The 23,415-nt window shown below is 44.3% G+C and overlaps 1 protein-coding gene across 1 annotated transcript in view; it reads left to right on the top strand.

The window, feature by feature from the left end:
* Nucleotides 1–7,628: 7,628 nt before the first annotated feature.
* The window catches only part of FLT1 (fms related receptor tyrosine kinase 1), a 143,486-nt gene continuing 127,699 nt past the window's right edge, over nucleotides 7,629–23,415 (top strand). Inside the window, exons 1-2 of the mRNA XM_077341786.1 lie at nucleotides 7,629–7,907; nucleotides 23,104–23,200. Coding sequence (XP_077197901.1) covers nucleotides 7,841–7,907; nucleotides 23,104–23,200 — 164 coding nt within the window. The 5' untranslated portion in view covers nucleotides 7,629–7,840. The remainder of the gene's footprint in view (nucleotides 7,908–23,103; nucleotides 23,201–23,415) is intronic.

Below are 23,415 nucleotides of genomic sequence, written 5' to 3'. Positions count from 1 at the left end.
CAGCTTACTATCTGTCTGCTCACTTTTGTTTTTCACATACTTTATTACATTCAAATTTTTAAAATAAATATTATTATGAAGAATGCAAAGGAAATCCATTCATGATATTTTCCCACTATATCAGCTATAATCATGTTTGCTGGTGGGGGAGGAAGATACTCTGTTCCTTTCTAACTTCTTGGCAGGTATAGCTGGAAGGGTAGCTTTTTTGTTTTATAAAATGTATACCCTGCATTTCTACCCTCATAAGGGCCACCAAGGCTGGTAACAAATTGAAAAATTCATAATGAACTCACAACTTAAAACCCACTGAAACCAATAAAAACACAGCATTAAAACAATCCAAACCAGAACTAAAATATATACAAAAACATAAACATATCAAAACATTGTACCTGAAGAAGGGATTAGAGAACTTTGACTGAGCAGATATCTTTTTCCTTTCCTCTTCTAATTCTCCATGAAGATTTTTAGCTTCTCAGATTCAAAAAAAGTTAGCTTTACTGGTTTGTGCTGATGGAGCTGGCATTTTGTGTAGGATAGAGCTTTAAACTTATTTCAGCCGGCTTTGAGTCACTGCATTGAACTTGACTTGAGCCACAGATATCCCTAAATATTCCTTGGGAAGTCATGACTCTTAGAAGCAATGTCCTGTAAGAAGGAAGTTCATAAGGTCTGGGTGGTGGAATGTTGATGTGCACAAATAATTTGAAGATTTGAACCCCTGGGTTTATCCTGGGCTGCTGTTCCTGCACTTTTGGAGAGCTACAGTGAAGTGAGTTCTGAAACTTTATGCTGGATCAAATCCTCTTAGCCTCTAAAATACTTCTGGTCTTCTGTTTTATTTAGGGAACTGGTGCTATGTCTCCCATCAGTGAAACAAGGATATAACGTGACATGGCACGCATGATGAGAAAGAATGAATCTGGGAGGAGATAGAGGTGTTTATTTTCTTATCTATTCTATAAAGGATGAGAATGTGAAACATGTAGAACAAACTTCTTAAGTAAATATCATTAAGTAATATTAATTGGAACAAATTGTAGCTCAGTTATCCTATGGCTTCTTATTCACTTCCTCTGAGACATATATTACTGGCCACTAACAAGGACAGGATATGAAACTAGATGGACCTTTGGCAGAATTTATTTTAAGAATTCTTATTTTCTTAAACTGTAATGGTAATTTCCCACAACATCTTCAGGAAACATTCTAATCAAACTTAAAAAAACAACAACTGGAGAGCTGAATCACTTTTCAAAAAACCATCTTCGTTCACGTATAATATCGTTTTGTGAGTCCCAAGAGGTTTTAAGCTGTGTTCTTGGTTCTGTCAGTAGCTTCCTGTGACGTTACTTGACTCCTGTGTGCTTGAATTTCCTTCTGTGTGAATTAAAGTAACACATTCATTAGAAAGGGTAACTTCTTTCAAATGAGAAGGTTTCTGAAGAAGAAACTAAAAGGAGGGTCAAAGTCCTTCAGGAAGCTTGGAGAGTATTTCATAGAATCATAGAATCATAGAGTTGTACAAGCCAATATCACATGGAAGCTGTTTTCTGTATTCATTGTTTTGAGTCTTGACATCATAGAATCATAGAATCACAGAATCATAGTTGGAAGGGGCCATTAAGGCCATCTAGTCCAACCCCCTGCTCAATGCAGGATCAGCCCAAAGCATCCTAAAGCATCTAAGAAAAGTGTGCATCCAACCTTTGCTTGAAGACTGCCAGTGAAGGGGAGCTCACCACCTCCTTAGGCAGCCTATTCCACTGCTGAACTACTCTGACTGTGAAATTTTTTTTCCTGATATCTAGCCTATATTGTTGTACTTGTAGTTTAAACCCATTACTGTGGGTCCTTTCCTCTGCAGCCAACGGGAACAGCATCCTGCCCTCCTCCAAGTGACAACCTTTCAAATACTTAAAGAGGGCTATCATGTCTCCTCTCAACCTCCTTTTCTCCAGGCTGAACATTCCCAAGTCCCTCAACCTATCTTCATAGGGCTTGGTCCCTTGGCCCCAGATCATCTTCGTCGCTCTCCTCTGTACCCTTTCAATTTTATCTACGTCCTTCTTGAAGTGAGGCCTCCAGAACTGCACACAGTACTCCATGTGTGGTCTGACCAGTGCCGTATACAATGGGACTATGACATCTTGTGATTTTGATGTGATGCCCCTGTTGATACAGCCCAAAATGTATCAACTGGTCCCCGATGATAAAAAGGTTGGGGACCACTGCCTCCAGGTCTTTGGTTGTCGAAGATCAGAGGGGCCTTTCCTGGCCAGGCTAGCTTGGTCATCTATGGACCTGGATTGTCGGCATCCTCTTAGTTCTCCCTTGAGGCACAAGTGGGGGCTATTGGATTTGGGGGGTAGGGGTTAGGACTTTGCCACGGAGTTATTTTTCATTGGGTGGGTTGAGTATAATTTTAATTTTTAACCTGTATCTGTGGGGGTTTTATTTTATGTAACCTGTCACAAGGCAGCTTTGCTGATAGTGGCGGGTCATAAATCCAACAACAATGACAACAGTAATAATAAACAATGTAAATAGTACCAGCCCCAATACCAATCCTTGTGGGACCCTTCTGATTAATTTTCTTCATAGTGAAAACTGTCCATTTATTCCTACTCTTTACTTACTATTGTTTAACCAATTTTAATCCATAAGATTCATAGGCTCCAGCAATATGTGGACCGAGAACTTCCAGAAGTACAGGCAGGATTTCGAAGAGGCAGAGGAACTAGAGATCAAATTGCCAACATACGCTGGATCATGGAGAAAGCTAGGGAGTACCAGAAGAACGTCTACTTCTGCTTCATTGACTATGCTAAAGCCTTTGATTGTGTGGAGCACAACAAATTGTGGCAAGTTCTTAAAGAGATGGGAATACCAGAGCATCTTATTTGTCTCTTGAGAAATGTATATGCAGGTCAAGAAGCAACAGTGAGAACTGAACATGGAATCACTGACTGGTTCAAAATTGAGAAAGGAGTTTGGCAAGGCTGTATACTGTCGCCTTGCCTATTTAACTTGTATGCAGAGCACATCATGAGAAATGCGGGATTAGAGGAGTCACAAATTGGGATCAAGATTGCAGGGAGAAATATCAACAACCTCAGATATGCAGATGATACCACTCTAATGGCAGAAAGTGAAGAGGAACTAAAGAGCCTGTTGATGCGGGTGAAGGAGGAGAGTGCAAAAGTTGGCTTGAAACTCAACATCAAGAAAACAAAGATCATGGCATCCGGCCCTCTCAATTCCTGGCAAATAGATGGGGAAGAAATGGAGATAGTGACAGATTTTATTTTCCTCGGCTCCAAGATCACTGCAGATGGGGACTGAAGCAAAGAAATTAAAAGACGCTTGCTCCTGGGGAGGAAAGCTATGGCAAATCTAGACAGCATCCTAAAAAGCAGAGACATCACCCTGCCAACAAAAGTGCATTTAGTCAAGGCTATGGTCTTCCCAGTTGCAATGTATGGCTGCGAAAGTTGGACCATAAGGAAGGGCGAGCGTCAAAGAATTGAGGCTTTTGAACTCTGGTGCTGGAGAAGACTCTTGCGAGTCCCTTGGACTGCAAGGCGAACAAACCGGTCAGTCCTAGAGGAGATCAGCCCTGACTGCTCTTTAGAAGGCCAGATCCTGAAGATGAAACTCAAATACTTTGGCCACCTCATGAGAAGGAAGGACTCCCTGGAGAAGAGCCTAATGCTGGGAGCGATCGAGGGCAAAAGAAGAAGGGGACGACAGAGAATGAGGTGGCTGGATGGAGTCACTGAAGCAGTAGGTGCAAACTTAAATGGACTCTGGGGAATGGTAGAGGACAGGAAGGCCTGGAGGATCATTGTCCATGGGGTCGCGATGGGTCGGACACGACTTCGCACATAACAACAACAATAAATCCATAAGAGACCTCATCCTCTTACCCCATTGACTGATAAATTTACTCAGGAGTCTTTGGTGAGGTACCTTGTCAGAAGCCTTTGGCAAGTCCAAATATATAATGTCACTATTTTCTACATGCTTATTCACTTTCTCAAAGAACTCCAAAAGATTGGTGGGGCAGAACTAGTATTTACAGAAGCCCTGCTGGTTTTTCTTCAGCAAACTTGGTTTCTCTGTGAGCCTAACAATTCTGCCTTTGATTACAGTTTCAATTAATTTTCCTGTAATTTCCTGATTTTCTCTTGAGCCCCTTTAAAAAAATGGTATAATATTTGGTACTCTCCAATCTTTTTGGTACTACAAATGCTTTGGTGTTTTTCTTCAGCTTTATCCTGTGTTAACCATTCATGGTCTGTAACACAATCAGTTCCTGGTGTTATTTTAGCAGAGAAAATAGACGTTGCTTTATTTTGAATCAGACTACCAGTCCATCATTGTCAGTATTGTCTACTCAGGCTGGCAGTAGCTCTCTAGGGCTTCAGCCAGAGGTCCTTCACATCACCTACTACCTGATCTTTTCAACTGCAGCTGTTGGGGATTGAACCAGGGACTTTCTGCATACTAAGCAGATGCTCTGTCACTGAGCCACAGTCCCTCCCGTCTCCATCTTCTACTTCCAATTGTGTGAATGATTTGATTTCTGCATGTCCACAGATACAATCATTTGTTTGGTTGCCTCAAATATGTGTTTGCAATGAACTGTGAGGTTGTCTTCACAGAATTCTGAGTCACTGTTCTGCTTAATTTTGTGTGCCTAGCCCAAATGTTCTGACAATATTTGATTCTATTTTGTTTCGTTCTTTTGGGTTCCAATCAGCTATGATGATTTTGTTGGGGTGTGTGATCCATTCCTTCCTGGTCACTTGCACACATCAGCTTCTTCCTCTTCAGCAATTCTTGTTGTGGCATAATCTTGAATGGTGGCTATACTGATAGACTATCTAGGAAATCTGTTCATTGCATCATAATCCCTGATTTTTCTTCTCCCTACTTGAGCAACTCCATGCCTTGGTGTCTGTCATTTCCAGAGTAAACTCTTTGTTATTTCCTGGCCGAAAATGTCCTGATCCAGCCCACTCAGGATCTATAGTGAAATGTCAGCTAACCTGAAAATGTCAACTAACCACTTCTGATTATCTCTTACTTCAAAACTCCTATGATGAGGCTATCCAAAGCAAAAGAAGAGACACTGCTGGAAGACAGGACCCAAATATCCGAGGGCACTCATCAAATATGAGTAACACTACTCTTAATGTCAGAAGTGGTTTAAAGCCAAAAGGACATTCAGCTGTTGTGAATGGATGCAAGAGGAAAGTCCAAAGCTGTTTACAGAGAGAACAGGAACATGGAATGTCAGAAGTATAAATCAAGGTAAACGTGAAACCGTAAAATGAGAAATAGAACATTACATTGTCTATGAAAGAGCCAGCTTGGTGTAGTGGTTAGGAGCATGGAGTGGACTTCTAATCTGGTGAGCCAGGTTCAATTCTGCACTTCAATTCTGAATGTGAATGTGATGTATGATTTGACCACTGATTTTAAAATGGCAAGGATCCAAGTAGTCCTGTGACTTCAGTCCGTGATTTGCACTGTACTCTGGTTTCTCTTCAGATCACATTTTAGTGATGTTTCATGATGAAGAGGATCCAGGGTTTTTTGTACAGTAATCTATGGATCTGTAAATTCACAATGGATTTTCTGTATATCCATCCAATGTACAATGTACAAGAATCGTATCTAAGAACATGGATTTTCTTTTGTAGGTTTAATACATGTAGGCGAATGTGGTTTGCCACTGTGCCTATGAATAACTGGGTGCCTTCCATACAGTGATGAGATGTCATGGTTTCACCATTGCTGGAATGATTGTAGATAAAGCACAGCAGCGAGGGGTCTTCCAGACGACAGGTGTTCCCACAGTTTTCCTGCCCTAATCCCCTGGAAGTGGCCACCCTGCATTCTCTGGGCCCCTGGGGATTTTCCAATTAAAAAAAATATATATCAGGGCAAGAATATTGTTCTATTACTGTACTGCTAGAAGTGTAGCATGTTCTCTTTACATTCCCAGTATTCACATTTTAAAGAAGAGTTCTAGGCCACTAGCTAACAAAGATACACCTTTTTCCTTGTATCTCCGCTTTTTATTTAAAGGTGAGAATCAAGAGAAACTGATACACCTATTATTACAATTATATATCAATAAACAATATTCTAGTGCTAGTTTTAGAAAAACAAAAAGCCCTCCAGGGTGGTGGGGGAGGAAATGGCTGCCATGGGGCCATAAAATCCAAAATTTCCACCCATACAGTAGCCATCTCAGTTTTGCTGCAATCTTTCCCAAAAGTGCAGTGTAAAGGAAGAGTGAGAAAGACCAGAGAAAAGCTGGGGAAACCATAATGCTGTGGGGAAGCAGGGAGACAACCCACCCACCCCTGCCCACGAACTGAATTCCAGGTAGAGAAGCTCTGGGAAATGCATCTAAGCCCAGCTGGAAATGTATACATGTTACAGTCTTATCTTTTTTTTGTGTTGGTTCATAATGTCTGAAAGAGACCTCTGGTCTCTTCCAACTCACAACCACTTTCTAACCCAAATGAAATAATAACTTTATGTGCCAGTTGAGTAAAGCCATGATTATCCCCGCTGGAGATAAAGTTCTTGCTTCCAAGGAACTAGTAGCCCTGTGTTGGTCCCAAGGTTATCTAGTCCAACCTCCTGCACTATGCAGGACACTCACAACCCTCTCGCTCATCCACTGTAACCTGCTACCCTCTTGAGCCTTCACAGAATCAGCCTCTGTCAGATGGCTATCCAGTCTCTGTTTAAAAATTTCCAAAGATGGAGAACCCACCACCTCCTGAGGAAGCCTGTTCCACTGAGAAGCCACTCTAACTTTCAGGAACTTTTTCCAGATGTTTAGACAGAATTTCTTTTGAATTAATTTCATCCCATTGCTTCTGGTCTGTCCCTCCAGGGCAAGAGAGGACAATTCTGCTCCATCCTCCATATGGCACCCTTTTAATACTTGAATATTTAATACTTGAATATCAAATTCCCTCTCAGTAATCTCCTTTCCAGGCTAAACAGACCAAGCTCCCCCAACCTTTCTTCATACATCTTGGTCTCCAAACCCTTCACCATCTTTGTTGCCCTCCTCTGGACACGCTCCAGTTTGTCTGCATCCCTCTTCAACTGGGGTGCCCAAAACTGAACACAGTACTCTAAGTGAGGCCTAACTTGCTTGAATTACTTCCAAGCAAGGCGTTACGACCCAACCTGCCAAAGTAGGAATGGCTTTTCTGTATACATCTACACAAATCAGGAGCCGTTCTTTCACCAGCGAGGATTGCATGCTTTCCCCCTCCCTGCTTAACCCCCTGGAAGACGTCCCATTGATCCCAAAGGGCCATTCCCCAGTAGGGTGCTTAGAAGGGGGGGGGGTCCGAGGCTGGGAGCTGCGGTGCAGGAAGAGGGCATCCTCTCCTCGTAGGGACCGGCTCGTCCCTCGGATGTCGGCTGGTTTCCTTTCTCCGCAACCTGCGAGCGTCTTGGAGCAGGAAGCGGGTCGGAGGTGCCTTTCTCACCCGGGGGCGGGCGGGCCGGGGGGGGGGGGGGGCGCGAAGTGACGTGGGGCCAGAGGCGTGCTTGGGGAAAGGCGGCTGCGGCTGGGGAGGTTATAAAGAGGCCGAGCCCGGCGAGCGCGCTGCCCTGCGGATACTGCCTGCCTGCGGCTCCCGCGCTGCCTGCCTGCCTGCCGGAGAGGAGGAGACGGCCCGCGGGACGGACGGGCGGCAGCGGCGGCGGCGGCTTCGAGGGTTCGCGGCCGAGCTTCTCCGGGCGGAGGGGGCCTCGCGGAGCGGCGGCTTTCTGCGTGCTCCGTCGGGGCGGCATGTTCGGCTGTGGGCTCCCGGGAGCTGTGCTGGGCGGCCTGCTGGGATCCTGCCTCCTCCTAGCAGGTAAGTCGCGCCGGAGCGCCTCGCCTGGCCCCGGGATGCCCCGCCGGGCCCCTCCGATGGGAAGACGGCAGCCGAGACCGGGAGGCTCCTAACCCTCGGGGCCGGCAGAAGGCGCTTCCCACCCCCACTGCCCGGGCGCTCAGGATGGGCGTCCCCAGGGGCACGATGCGCCGCCGGGGCAGGGACGCGACCCACAGCCGTCCCCCCGGGGGGGGGGGGGGTTCACGGAGCCCGGAGGATGAGCGGGGACCGCAGGCGAACGCACCCCCTTGCCAGGATCGCCCCAGCGTTCCTCGGGGGCGCCTCTCTCCCCGGGAGCCTCGCCCCGATGTGTCCCACCGTCGCCGTCAGCGCGCCGTCTCCGCGGGTCCCTTGGAGAAGGGCGCTCGGAAGCCGCGCTCGACCGACTTCAGCGTCTCCCGGCGCTGGTCCAGGCGAGCATCCCTCGGGCGCCCAATCCGGATCCGATTTGACGCGGGTTTCGCTGTCCGCACGAGAAGCTCCTCGACACGCAGAGGCCAAAAAAGCTCCGAGGCGGCCGTAGCAGCGGCGCCCTACGCATAGGCGGGATCGCGCTGCAGGCATGGGGCTCCCCAAAGAGAGGCGCGCGGGCTCGACGCGTTAGTCCCGCTGAAAATCGGGGGAAGGGAAAAGGCAAGGAGTCGCCCCTTTTTCTCCAGGGCCGCCCCGCAGAAGCGGCTTCTCCAGCTGCTTCTCCAAACGCCCCCCCCGCCCCCTCCCCCTCCCCAGCGGCTGCCCGGTTTGCTGGGCTCGTTGCCAGAAGAGAGGCACCCATTCGAGTCAGTGGGCAGCGGGAGCACAGTGGGGAGAGCCTCTCCCCGCGCCCTGGTTTCGCCTGGACCTGCGAGCCCCGGCTCTTTCTCCGCCTTTCCACGGTCGCTGGGTTGGGGAGTGAGGCGGCTGCCCCTTCCGACATGCTGGCTGGAAGGAGGTTGTCTGAAACGGGGACGGGGGGACGGCCTGCTTGCCAGGATATGTCATTAGGGAAGGAGGCGATTCCTGAAATATTCCCAGCGCAAATACTGCACCGAAGCCTTCCTTTCCAACCCACTGACCTGGAAGCAGGTTTTATTGGTTGTACTGAAACTTAACTCCAAGAAAGTGCTGGCCATAAATGTCCTTCAACTTGCCGAGATTTACTTCTAAGTAAACACGTTGAGTGTTGGGCTGGACTTCGTTTAAATCCGAAATTGATCGTTAAAAGTGGATTTTATACTGGATTGTAAGAACATTTTCCTTTCATTTAAATGGATTGTGTACCGTCTCCCCCCTTTTCTTGAGTCGGTCTGTATTATAAATATTAAGCCTAAATCGGCCAGAATGTAACAGAATTCTTAAAGCTGCCGTCTTCTGGTTTTCCATTGCTATGAGCGTCATTAACAACGGAACAGATAGGACAAGAAGGGCTCAAAGAGGCTCATTGTCACGTATTATAACACAAATAATCTGCAATGTATCACTTACGAAAACCATTAGACTTACCAAACCCATTAAACCATGTTGTAGTTAATGTGGGTCATGCATTTAAATTATAGCTGTTAGAAATACAGAAAACCAATTTAATTACCATTTGTGAAAATGGCCTTAAGCTCGAAAGCACCCTCTGCCCAGTTTTGATGCTGTAAGCAGTTTTTGATGCTCAAGTACAACAAGTGCGCCTCTGGCAGCCATTCAGTCGATGGAATGGGGGATGATCACACACAAGATGGTCAGCTAAAAAAGTAGCAGAATACAGATCCAAATTAATTGTTATAGAAACTCCGTGGAAGGCAGTGCATAGATGGGGCACAAGGTTGTTGATGTTCGTAAGTGTATTTGAGATCATTGTCAGCAGGCATAACAAACCAATTCATTTTCTCTGAAAGTTAGGAGCCCCTTTAAACTTTATGAACATGATCCAGCCAAAGCAAAGTGCTTTTGAGCCCTAATGGTCTAATTCAGGGGTAGTCAAACTGCGGCCCTCCAGATGTCCATGGACTACAATTCCCAGGAGCCCCTGCCAGCATTTGCTGGCAGGGGCTCCTGGGAATAGTAGTCCATGGACATCTGGAGGGCCGCAGTTTGACTACCCCTGGTCTAATTTATTCAGCACATGCTTAAATCTGTGCCACTGACAGCTGTAGGAGCCCCTTCACAATTTATGCTGCACCATGATGCCGGTGTTTCCCACAGCATGAGACATGCCTCCTTACATGCAAGTTTACACACTGGGGATCCCTGGCCACACTCTAATTCCATGAAGCTGGCCTTCAAGCCTCTGATGAAGTGAACTCTGGTGCACAAAAACTTATTTTGGAATAAGCTTTGTAACTTCTGACCCACTCTTCTGTCAGTATGTTACCAAGTTTTGTCCTAGACACAGAATATGGACTAGGTAGAGTACTAGCAGTCAACCTAAGCACAGAAAATGCTATAAAATAAAAACTTCTAGAGGCTGCATGGAGAGGCTTCATGAGCTACCTCTGGGGTAACAATAAGCTGACAAGTGACCTGTTGAAGAGCCTTTTTTGGAAGTCCCTTTGGATTGCTAGTTCTTTCTAGTTAGATCATGGCATGGCTCCCTGATTCATTATGTTAAAAATACCTCCTTGTGTGTAAAGTGGCAGCTGATGTATGGACACTTATTAATTTATCGTATAAAGGTAAAGGTATCCCCTGTGCAAGCACCGGGTCATGTCTGACCCTTGGGGTGACGCCCTCCAGTGTTTTCATGGCAGACTCAATACGGGGTGGTTTGCCAGTGCCTTCCCCAGTCACTACCGTTTACCCCCCAGCAAGCTGGGTACTCATTTTACCGACCTCGGAAGGATGGAAGGCTGAGTCAACCTTGAGCCGGCTGCTGGGATAGAACTCCCAGCCTCATGGGCAGAGCTTTCAGACAGCTGCCTTACCACTCTGCGCCACAAGAGGCTCTTTTAATTTATTGTATAGCATGTGTGTAATATAGCCAGGAGATCCTAGACAAGAGATGTTCATAGGTGCTTTGCCCCCACATCATGACCCTGGTGCAATCCTTCCAGGTGCTAGCTTAGGCCAACCATGTTTAGTTTCTGAGATCTGATGGGATCCGGCTTGCCTGGACTATCCCAGTTGGGTCAATGACCCCAAGGCTGGGCTTCCAAGACAACTGAGAAGCAGAGGTACTTGGTATTTATACAGGGGAGAAAAGCCTTTTCAAGTGTTAACTTTCAATGAATTGTGCTTTGTATACGTATCTCTGAAATATTTTATGAGTGCACCTAAAATGTAATGTATAAGGATTAGATCCAATTAAAGCCGGTGAAGAGCATTTTTGCAGGCAGTAATGGAGGGAGTGGTTTCCTCAGATTCTTCCTTTCTACTGCAAATCTCTACAGTGCTATTCCTGGGATTCTCAAACCTCAGTGCAGTGTTCTTGGGAGGAAGTACATTGCAGCATGAGAGGGGAAAATTCAATTCCCAAAGGTCTGTTGCACTTGTAGTGCTCTGGATCCAACAAACATGTTCCATGCATATGAATAAACATATGGTTTTCAAAGGGGTACCTTTATCAGGAAAGTTGTTTGTGACTCCTTGCTGAGAATACACTCAGTAACAACCCTGGACTTGCTGCCATGTAATGTGCTTAGTGGCAACATGCAGAATCACTGATGGTTAAGTTGTCTGTAAGTTGACAGTGCAAATGTCAGAGAGGAGTGATTTGTCCTTGTGTCAGTATTCTGGGTGTTTTGAATGAGTGCTTAAGTATTCTTCCTTACATTTAGACTACACTGAGAAACATAAGGAGCTTCTGCTGATTTCTTTCTACTAATTTGTACAACTTTATGACTAGTTAAGGTCCAGCAGTAAAACTGAGGGCCATTTCCCACGGCGATCTTTGTTGCAAATTGTTTGCGGAATGAAAAATCGCCATTTAAAATAGTGGAATTCGTCGTTTTGCACACCTGGCTTTGTAGTGGAATCAGTTGCGTTTTTTAGCGTTTCCCACAGGCTTCCGGTCTCGGCAGAAATCGCTAGAAAGGAAGCGCTATTGCCAAGCTTGTCCCGCCCCTGGCCGTCAAGCAGCCAATGGGCAGCCGTTAGCATGCTCCCAAACAGCCCCTTTCCCTTTAAGAAAGCTTTTTTAAAAAAAAAAACAGACCCATAGCAACGAATCTACGTAGATTCCTTGCACTGGAGAGACCCATCCAGCTGCCTAATGTGATCTATCGTTTGATTGTATGATCGTTGGCACGCTGGCTCGAGTGATAAAAAAAAATTCCCCCCCCCCCCCTTCTCACGGGCTCGATTTTCGGCTGAATTTATGTGTAAAAAATAAAGGGACTTTATTTCTGCAAACGGGCTTTTATGTGGTTTGTGCTTAGTGACTAAAGGTGAAGGACTGAAGCCAGGGAAGCCTCTAAACAGAAAGAGGCTCGCCGGTGCGTTTATCCCCGCTCGCTCCGAGAAAAAAAAATGGCGATCGCTTCGCCGGAAGTTTGGAGGAGAGATCCAGGGGGAGGGACTTTGAAGAACCAGCTACAATGGTAACGCACAGGTCTTTAGCGCTACTGTTGCAGATTGGTTGCAGGAGTGTATCGCTATCCGGAGGGTGAATCCAGTTTTCTGGATTCCCCTGAAAGCGCCACAACGAAGCGCTTATTGCTGATCGGTTTCAGGATTGTTGCAGATTGTTGACGACGTCGTGCGTTATGGCAAATTAGTAGCGTTTTCAATCGGCAACCATTGTGCTATTTTTAAGCCGTGGGAAATGCCCCTGATATATGAAAGATGCTGCATAGAGCATGGTTGCATGTGACAGAATGACAAATGCAGTTTAAAACAATTCTGCTGGACTACTTGGAATGAAACTGAGTTAGATAGTAATTGTTTGCATATACATGGGAATAAATAACAGTGCAGCTACCGTGACGTACTCCGGAGAGAACAGTGTTTTATATGTCGCTAAGTTCTTGACCTGTTTGTTGGTGAACTTCACAATATAATTAGGTTATAGCTGGAAAAGTATTCCTTCTGTTTTTGATGTGCAGCCTTCCCCCCTGTGGAATTCCTACACTAAGTTCTATGCCTAGTGTTAATTCTTCATCTCTAGCAGCAGCTTGCAGCCATTACAGCTGGGCAGATACTTTCTGCTAAATACAAGAGGAAATCTGGTTGATTACTTTAGCATAAGGTTTAAGGTTACTCTGCTGTCCCTTAAAAGCAAGTAGGGGGAGTCTGTCCCTTCTTTCCACTTCACTGTGAACCAAAAGGTTTCTTTCACATATTTTGGACACCTTGGAACTTTTCTGTAAATGCAGTGTCTGAAGAGTTCGTGCTATAGAACTAGGACAAAGAAAATAGAACTTGGCTTTAATGTGTGTGTGTGTTTTCTGTGTGCCAATACACTTTCCACCTCTCTTATAATGTTAGTGAATGACAAGAACTGAGGTTTATAATTATATTTATTTAAATCATTTAGACTTCCCCCTTTCTCAGCCAGCTCATGTTTGTAATGTAACAGTATTAAATGATAGTTAATAGTTGATAAACCCTAGTTTGTGCAGGGGAAACAAACTCAAGTTTGCCTAGATGCTTGGTTTTGGACATGATAGCACTTGGAGTTTCATTGAAGGCTTCCCAAATCGGGAAGCTTTCAAACATTCACAGTGCATGAGATGAGAAGGGGTGGGGGAGTAAACAAGCCATGTTAATCAGTAAAGCCCATCAAGAACAAACCAGGGCTTGTTGTGGTATCTAAATATGGACAGGGGACCCCGCACCAAACAAGAATCCCAAGGTTCTTTGGAGAAGGTCTGTCTTGCCTATTAAGGAGGTATAGAACCGATGTAGCATTAATGCCTCATATGCTTCTTCTGTAATAACTCCTCAGCTGTTGTTGGGATTCTGTGCTCTCCCCTAGCACAGTGTTTTCATTGTGTTTAAGAGAGATGAACTAACCATGTCAGAGTGGTCTACATGGAAAGAGAGAAATTATGTGCAAGCATCTCTCTGCTTAGAAAAGCAATAGCCAGGAGATCCTAGACTGTCTGGGAGATCCTAGACCTTAGAAACAGCCTCCTCTTATTCCCCCCCCCCCACATCTGGTATTTAAGCTATATAGCCTCAAAACCTGGATAAAGCGTCACAAAACAGACTTGCTACAATTGTGACAGAGATAAAACAGACAGAACTTGCCATCATTAGTTCTGTCATTAAAACTTAATGGTTAGCAATATTTAAAGAAATCTCAATTGTTTTGTACAATGTCCAGTATAAATGCACATATGTAAGTGAGGACCTATAAGATTCAGAGGGAGGGAAGTCCCATTCATCACCCTCCCTGCCCAGTTCCCCCCTTTTTGTTGTCCCCACGCACTTCCCCACTCCCCCCGCACTTTTGCTGCCTTCTCCCCCCTCTTCCAGTCACTGTTTCCACTCTCTTATCTCTTTCTTGTTAACACTTCCATTCCTAAAAACTCCTGTCCACCTACAGTTGCTACACAACCTCACACTGCCAGTTATGCTGTCATAAGATTTTAGAAGATCTTAGTCAGCATTTTCCATTTGTGGAATTTTCAGTCTTCAATTGCATTAAAAAAAATTGAGATATCTCCTCAACCACACAGGTTTCCTCACATTTACAGAAACATCTGTCTGTCCTTGTTCTCATGAGGTAGGTTTTTGGTCTATGCTCCAGGACCAGATTAAGTATTAGATACGTAGGTATACAAATGTGAGTGTGTAACATTCATTTTACTTAGAAATTCCTATGTATATATAATTTATGTATGTACATGTATCTGAATAGATCTAAGACATGGTGGGTCACCGGAGCCTGTAATTCAGATAAGCCAAAGATACACCAAGTTCAACTGCTGTATACAAAATCAGTTGAAACTGGAATATAAAACTGATAGAAACAAAAAGGATTTAAAAGTTGTCAAATGGGTTTACACCAGCTCATAATCTATTTCTCCCCAGTGGCAGGGTGAACAGCCATATGCATGTATATTCCCAGCTGAGAAATCTTCAGCCGAGTTACAGAGTGTGATTTCTGGTTCTTAAAATAAATGAACCTTGTTGCAAGAAATGTTTAGAATAATGGAAATGAAAGAGAGAGAAAAATCACATTAAGATACTTTAGCCTCCTACCTGTGGAAGTAATGTATAAAATGTATACTCCAATAGCATTGGTTTGATTGAATGTCTCTCTTTGGCTGGTGGGGATTTATGCTTGGCAGGAGAAAATACAAACATATAAGACACGCTTAATGAAGATTTTAAAGGATATTAATCTAGCCTTTGGGGAAATTGTCTTTGATGGATTGCTTCATGGACCACTGAAGAAAAGACAGATTCAGCTTTGAGATTCTGTGTGAATTGCTAGTTGTAAAGATGTATTGTAGACAATAGTGCAGTTCAAAATGGTTCTCAGAATGTGAGCTGGGTCTCTGGAGCCAAGGATACATTGCCTGAGAAAGTGACATGGTACATGGTGGCACCAGTTAGGTGAGGAACTGATACGTTAGTTCTAGTAATGTAGGAAGCCAATGTTGCCACCACCATGTCAGTGGATTGCTAAGCAGTTGCCAAAGAATGGTAGCTCTTGGCTCACTTTTTGCCTGGAATCTGCACAAGAGATGCACTTACATGAAACAGTGTGCACTGAACTGTAGAATGCATTATAGAAATGATTTAATAGTAAAGTGGACGGCTTTAGGGCTTTTTTGCATGTGTGTGTCTGCGTGGACATTTTAAGTAACTACCCCACAGTAAATTCTAATTTATTTCTGATCTGGTTGTTGGTCAGGGATGGTAACACCCTTTGGCAACTACTCATCAGTCCAAAGTAGTAGTGCTTGACTCACAATGCACCTGGAGTTCACGCATGCACCTGGTTTTTAGTTGGTGATCAGGTAATACCTGGGGAGTTCCCCCCCCCTCCACACCACCATTGATTGGTATAAGGCACTGCTTTGCCTACCATCGCTTCCCAAATGGTGCAATACAGGTGGTTTCTTGGGCTCTTTTGCCAGGTACCCTAAATTTTAATCTAGGCTGTGTTCCTTTGAGCTGGGCTTCTTTTGGCCATAAACAAGGAATATGGTGAGTTGAACAATTATTTGTAATTGTTACTTTAGGCTGCTTTCTATGTCAACATTTGAAAACAGTTCTAGGTAGTGTATGCTCCAAAAGGTTACAGAGGCATTCATTGTAGCTAATTTATGGGAAATGTTGAATGCAGTTCCAGTTTAGCAGAAATAAATAGCCATTATTGATAGGGTTTCCAGCCTCCAGATGACACCTGGAGATCTACCACTCTTCCAGTGAGACTCCAGACAATCAAGATCAGTTCCCCTTAGAAAATGGCTGCTTTGGAGGGCATTCTGGACTCTATGGCTTTATACCTTGCAGAAATCCTTCCCCTCCCCAGGCTCCACCCTCCTTAGGCTCCATCCTCCCCTCCCACCCCCCAAATCTCCAGATATTTCCCATCCCAGAGCTAGAAACCCTACTTATTGTTTTTTTCTGGAATAAAATTATGTGGAAGTGGAATTAAATTGCACTGATAAGATTGCAGCATTTGTAAAAGTGGTGGTTCATTCGTTTTTTCACGTCCATTGTCAAGTCACATCACGTAATTTAAATCTTTTTGGAATGTAAGGGATACAAGTTAACTCTGGTACCCTTAGGAGTTCTACACAGACTGGATTTGGTTTTAAAAGTGTCCCATAAATATTTTAAAAGTCTAAGCGATCAGATTTTAACAAAGAGGTTCAGTGCTCATTTTACTGAATTCGAGTCTTGAAAGATTAAAACATTAAAATGATTTTCCTCAGATACAGATCTCTGCATATTTTAAGGGTTCATTCACTTTTGTGTACTTTCAGTGGTGAAAATGGCACAGCCTCCAGGTATAGCACTGTCTCCCTATGCAGCTTTGTGCCTCCAAAAACATCATGTGCTAACATAGGGTTATGTGCAACCCATAGTTGTCTCTTTAGCTGAGACTGAAAAAAGTGGTCTCCTAAATTAATCTAATGGATGTCTAGAAAAGGGAAGGTGACTGTAAACCGTTTTGAGACTCCTTCAGGTAGAGAAAGGTGGCATATAAGAACCAACTCTTCTTCAGTAATATCAGGGCTCTCTCAGCCTCACCCACCTTACAGGGTGTCTGTTGTGGGGAGAGGAAAGGGAAGGTGACTGTAAGCTGCTTTGAGACTCCTTCAGGAGAGAAAGGCAGCATATAAGAACCAACTCCTCCTCCTCCTCTTCCTCCTCATTCTATGTGTACATAGTTCTTTCATGTGCAGACTTGACATTTCATTGTTTTGTATATGTAGACCTTTTAGGACAGTGGTCCCCAACCTTTTTATTGCCGGGGACCAGTCAACGCTTGACAATTTTACTGAGGTCCGGGGAAGTAGTCTTTTGCCGAGGGATGTCACCGCCGCCTGGCCCCTGCTCCGCTTGGTTTCCCGCCAGCATCCCTGACTTCCCAACACCCACTGGGGGGCGCTACCAGAAGCAGCTGCACAGTGCCACGCCAAGGGGGAGCCCCAGCCATGGCGGCTGCTGAAGAGCACCAAGGGTGAGCCGGTGGCAGAGTGGCAGGTCAGACCCAAGGAGGCAGCCAGGGTGGAGGACGAGGGGGAGCTGCGTCCCGGTACCGACTGATCCACGAACCGGTACCGGTCCTTGGACCGGGGGTTGGGAACCACTGTTTTAGGGGACCAAGACTCACAAAGGGGTTGACAAAGATACCTTTCATGATAATAGGATTTTTAAAGAACACTAACTTTTCAAATACTGTGTCCATCACAAATCCAGGCCTAAAGGATTTTTAATCAATGCATTGAAATGTTAGCTTCTTAAATGTTTGCTTTGCTCTTTATACCTGTGAGTAAATATTACCTCATGGATCATAATATACACAGTGATCTTGGGTGTCAAGAGATCACAATTTAAAAGTTGCCTGAAATAAGGCTTGAGTCGTTGATTCCAAAATTACTTGTTAAGTGCTCTCATTTTCAGGACCTTTAATTTTTAGTACTTCCTTTGGAGATAGATCTGATGCTATTTCCTGCTATGGTGTTTGACTGTTGCCCCCAAAGGTTTTTTAAATTAAATTTTTGTTTGCCTTCTGTTCACTTTTGTATCAGTTGTCTGATGCAGAAACCATCCTCTAATGTCCTGAAAGCAATTGTATATCTCACTGAGTGGGTTTTAATTGCAATGTGATATTAAGAAGGCACAGTATTGTAGCACAGTTAAGTTCAGCAAGCCAGCAGGTGTACTAATTTCAGGATTGTTTTATATGAAAGACATAAATAAAAATATGTTATTACTTAAACTTTCATTTGGTCTTGTTAGCACATTCACATTTAGTGTTTGAATATTAGAGTATCAAGTGGAAATGTGCATGTGTCTTCTAGCCATTATAAATTCAAGGCTCAGAAGACAGAATGCACATCACTTTCAGCTCACTGTCAGACTTCAAGCAGCAGCTGGACAGAGACATATCCTGGATGCTTTAGTCTGATCCTGCATTGAGCAGGGGGGAGGACTAGATGGCCTGTATGGCCCCTTCCAACTCTGATTTTCATAGAATTCTAATGTTCCATTCCTGTACCATGAGCAGACATGATAGCTATACCTATGTTAAAGATTTAACCACTTGTCTGCCTATGCCCCCCACAGGGTACAAATTCCTGGTACATTCGCCTGGCCTCGCCCCTGGTGGCCCTGGCCCCAACCTGGTGGAATGAGCTCCCCGAAGAGCTGATGGCCCTGTCGGAGTTATCAGCTTTCCGCAGGGCTTGCAAGATGGAGCTCTTCCCCCAGGCATATGGTTGAGACCAGGTTGAGGTCCCGGAGATACCATCAAGGGATCCTTTAGAGTCAGTGAGATCAGGACCCTCTCTCCTAATGAAAGAGCTCCTGACCTTAACCTGGACAGGGGGTGGGGAGTTAACTCTAATGTACAGCCATCTTTTAATGTGTCAGTGGATCTTTTTAGGGGTTATATTGTTGTATTATTTTTATTGTTTTGTACACTGCCATGAGCCTTTGAGAGTGGTGGTATAGGTCTAAAAATAAATAAATAATAAACATTAATATATTCACCTTTGTAGTCAGTGACTCCTTTCACTATCTTGAAGGAGCAAATGGTCATGGAAGCTGTTCTTTGAGAGAATAATGTTATAGATGAAGCTCAAATGACTAAAGGGTTTTACTTTAAAGGATGCGGAGAACCCTCACATGGATTAATCTCAAATGATAACCTGACCCATTGGTTGGAGAAAGTCAAAAGCATTTGGCTAAGTCCAGAACGTCTCAGCTTTATGGTTTAAACTCATGAGCACCATAATCTTGCCCCAGTTACAATGCCTTAGCAAAACCCAGATTTGACTAGTGTAGCATATCTTACTTAGGGTTGCCCTTTTTGTGGAAACCACAGTTGGTCCAAAATGCTGTTTTGATACTATAGTTGGTCCAAAATTTACAGTTTCTAATAGGCCGCACCTCTTTCATCATACTAAGCTGAATTGTGCCATCTACACTAGATTCCAATTTGTTTCTGGACCCAATATAATGTGCTGATTTTAAGCTAAAGCTCTAAATGGCTTGGGTCCTGATTTTTAAAGGACCATCCAACCTGGGCCTTAGGTTACACACCAGGGGCCTTCTTTCAGGAAAGAGCCTTAACTGAAGTCTGGTTGATTGTGACTTTATTGCCAACAGTCCATCGGGATGTCAGCCTCCAGGTGAGACTTGGGATTCCCCTGGAATAACCCTTCATCTCCAGACTACAGAAATCACTTCCCCAGGAGAAAATCACTGTATTGGAGGGTGGACTCTATGGCATTGTACCCCACTGAGGCTCTATTCCAAATCTCCAGGAGTTCCCCAACTTAGATCTGGCAGCCCTACCTTCCTATATCCCACCAATGGCTGTGGGTAGACTTTGCTATCCTAACCCCACCTCACACCCATGTATGGAATGCTCTCTCTCCAGCCTAGTTTAAAGATCTACCTGTTCCATAGGGCCTTTGATTTAGACTGATGTTAATGGATTATCTTGTTTATTGTTTTAATGATGTTCAATTTGGTGTGATCTGTTTTTAAACTACATTGTGAACTTCCTTGGGAATCAGGCAAAGTTGAATGGTGGTCTAGAAACATAGAATAGATAAATATGGAAGCTTAAGATAGACATTGGGTGCTTTCTAAACTGTTGTATTTTCAAACCCAGAAACTACTAAAAATGATATTGCTGTTTAGTGGCAGCTAGTAATATCAAATGAGCCTCTTGTGACACAGGGTGGTAAGGCAGCAGAAATGCTGTTTGAAGCTGTCTGTCCATGAGGCTGGGAGTTCAATCCCAGCAGCTGGCTCAAGGTTGACTCAGCCTTCCATCCTTTCGAGGTCGGTAAAATGAGTACCCAGTTTGCTGGGGGGTAAACGGTAATGACTGGGGAAGGCACTGGCAAACCACCCCGTATTGAATCTGCCATGAAAATGCTAGAGGGCGTTACCCCAAGGGTCAGACATGACCCGATGCTTGCACAGGGGATACCTTTACCTTTACCTTTAGTAATATCAATCCATCCTTGAACTAATAGATGTAGCATTTATTATTATTTGATAAGATTCCACATGATATTTTTGTTCATAAGTTGGTAAATGCGGTATGGATCCTAATTCTGTCAGGTGGATCAATAACTGGTTGACAAATTGTACCCAGAGGGTACTTGTTAATGGTTCAGCATCTTCTTGGAAAAGAGTGACAAGTGGAGTACCCCAAGGATCTGTCCTGGGGCCTGTGTTGTTCAACATATTTATAAATAATTTGGACGAGGGATTAGAGGGGATACCTATTAAATTTGCAGACAATACTAAACTGGGAGGGGTAGCAAACACAACTCAAGACAGCAACAGAATACAGGATGATCTTGAGAGGCTCGAGAAGAGGGCTAAATTGAATAAAATGAAGCTCAATAGGGACAAATGTAAAGTTCTGCATTTAGGTAGGAAAAACCAAATACACCAATATAAGATGAGGGAGACTTGTCTTGGCAGTAGCATGTGTGAAAAAGATCTAGGAGTCTTAGTAGACTATACATTGAACATGAGTCAGCAGTGTGACTCAGTGGCTAAAAAGGCAAATGGGATTTTGGGCTGCATCAAACGGAGTATCGTGTCCAGATCACAGGAGGTGATGGAACCGCTTTACTCTGCTCTGGTTCGGCCTCACTTGGAGTACTGTGTTCAGTTTTGGGCACTCCAGTTGAAGAGGGATGATGACAAACTGGAACATGTCCAGTGGAGGGCAGCAAAGATGGTGAGGGGTTTGGAGACCAAGACGTATGAAGAAAGGTTGGGGCAGCTTGGTCTGTTTAGCCTAGAGAGGAGATCTGATAACCATCTTCAAGTATTTAAAAGGGTGCCATATGGAGGATGGAGCAGAATTGTTCTCTCTTGCTCCAGAGGGACAGACCAGAATGAATGGGATGAAATTAATTCAAAAGAAATTCCATCTAAATATCCAAAAGAAGTTCCTGACAGAGCGGTTTCTCAGTGGAACAGGCTTCTTCGGGAGGTGGTGGGTTCTCCATCTTTGGAAATTTTTAAACAGAGGCTAGATAGCCATCTGACGGAGAGGCTGATTTTGTGAAAGCAAAGGGGTGGCAGGTTACAGTAGATGAGCGATTGGGACGTGAGTGTCCTGCATAGTGCAGTCGGTTGGACTAGATGACCTATGAGGTCCCTTCCAACTCTATTATTCTATGATTCTATAATCTTGATTATGTTGTATTGGACTGTTTTATTTGTCTATGCTTTATTCATTGTACTTCTTATGATGTAAACCACCCACAGCCACTAGGAAGGGCAGTATAAAAATTTAATAAATAAATGAATGATGGTGGTTCAACATAGCACAAGAAGATGGCACTTGTGTGGCAATGAAGGGAATTGATGGTGGAAGTAAACAAAATGGAGACTCATTTTGCCAATTTCACAGTGGTTTCCTTGTGTTCACTTTCATGCAAGGGACTGAACCACAAGGATTTTAATGGAAGCTGCAGGTTTGCTCGGTTGAGCTGGTCTCATTGAATGCATATTTTAAAATGAAAATCAAGAGTAAGCTATTTGTGCATGTTCAGGCCCAAGCAGCTGGAATGTTAGAGTCACAACATGGCATGGAAGCCAGCTTGGTGCCGTGGCTAGGAGTGCCATTTCTAATCTGGTGAGCCAGGTTTGATTCCCCGCTCCTCCCCCACATGCAGCCAGCTGGGTGACCTTGGGCTCGCCACAGAACTGATATTGTTCTGACCCAGCAGTAATATCAGGGCTCTCTCAGCCTCACCTACTTCACAGGGTGTCTGTTGTGGGGAGAGGAGAGGGAAGGAATCTCTTTGAGATTCCTCCTGGTAGAGAAAAATAGCATATAAGAACCAACTTCTAATTCTTCTATGTGTCTTTCAGAAAGTGTACAAGCCAATATCACATGGAAGCTGTTTTCTGTATTCATTGTTTTTGAGTCTTGACATCATAGAATCATAGAATCATAGAGTTGGAAGGGGCCATACAGGCCATCTAGTCCAACCCCCTGGTCAACACAGGATCAGCCCTAAGCATCCTAAAGCATCCAAGAAAAGTGTGTATCCAACCTTTGCTTGAAGACTGCCAGTGAGGGGGAGCTCACCACCTCCTTAGGCAGCCTATTCCACTGCTGAACTACTCTGACTGTGAATTCCCCCCCCTAATATCTAGTCTATATCGTTGTACTTGTAGTTTAAACCCATTACTGCATGTCCTTTCCTCTGCAGCCAGTGGAAACAGCCAACTAACATCCAGGGAATTAGTTTGTGTCAGTGTTTCCTTGAACAGTGAGGTGACAATTAGAGATCACCTCTTATTGCAGCTGACCAGGAGAAAATGGCCATCCTGGAAGGTAGACTGTATAGTATTATACCCCATTGACATCCATCTCCTCCCCACACACCACCCTCCTCAGGGTCCACTCCCCTAATCTCTGGGTATTTCTGAACCCTTGGCAACCCTTACCCTTTGTAATATCTTGATGGCTTTGGTTGAGAAGAAGGAGAGAGGGAAAAAAAGAGAAGAATCAATATAATCTCTTTGTGAGCGCTGTGAAAATACACAAACCAGCCCATTTTAACAATGCTGATTTTTATCTGTTTTCTAGGATCTAATTTAGGATCCAAACTGAGAGGCCCAAAACTAAATATAATAGGAAAACAACATGTCATACAAGCCGGAGAGTCTTTAAACCTCATGTGCAGGTAATCAGCTGGGATGGACTCTGTATACTTAACTTACACTTATTGTGCTACTTAACCAAATGCACTCTTGCCTTATTTTGTTTTTTGAGACTAAAACTGAAAAAACAGACGACTAAAGAACAAGTCTTTGCTTTAATGGTTTCTGTTTTAAAAGATACTAAAGGCACCTAGTATAACCTAACATAATAAAACAAAAGCTTGGGAATGACAACTAT

This window comes from Paroedura picta, chromosome 6, assembly GCF_049243985.1.
Source record: "Paroedura picta isolate Pp20150507F chromosome 6, Ppicta_v3.0, whole genome shotgun sequence".
Classification (NCBI taxonomy): Eukaryota; Metazoa; Chordata; class Lepidosauria; order Squamata; family Gekkonidae; genus Paroedura; species Paroedura picta.
This window is presented reverse-complemented; position numbering and strand designations above follow the sequence as displayed.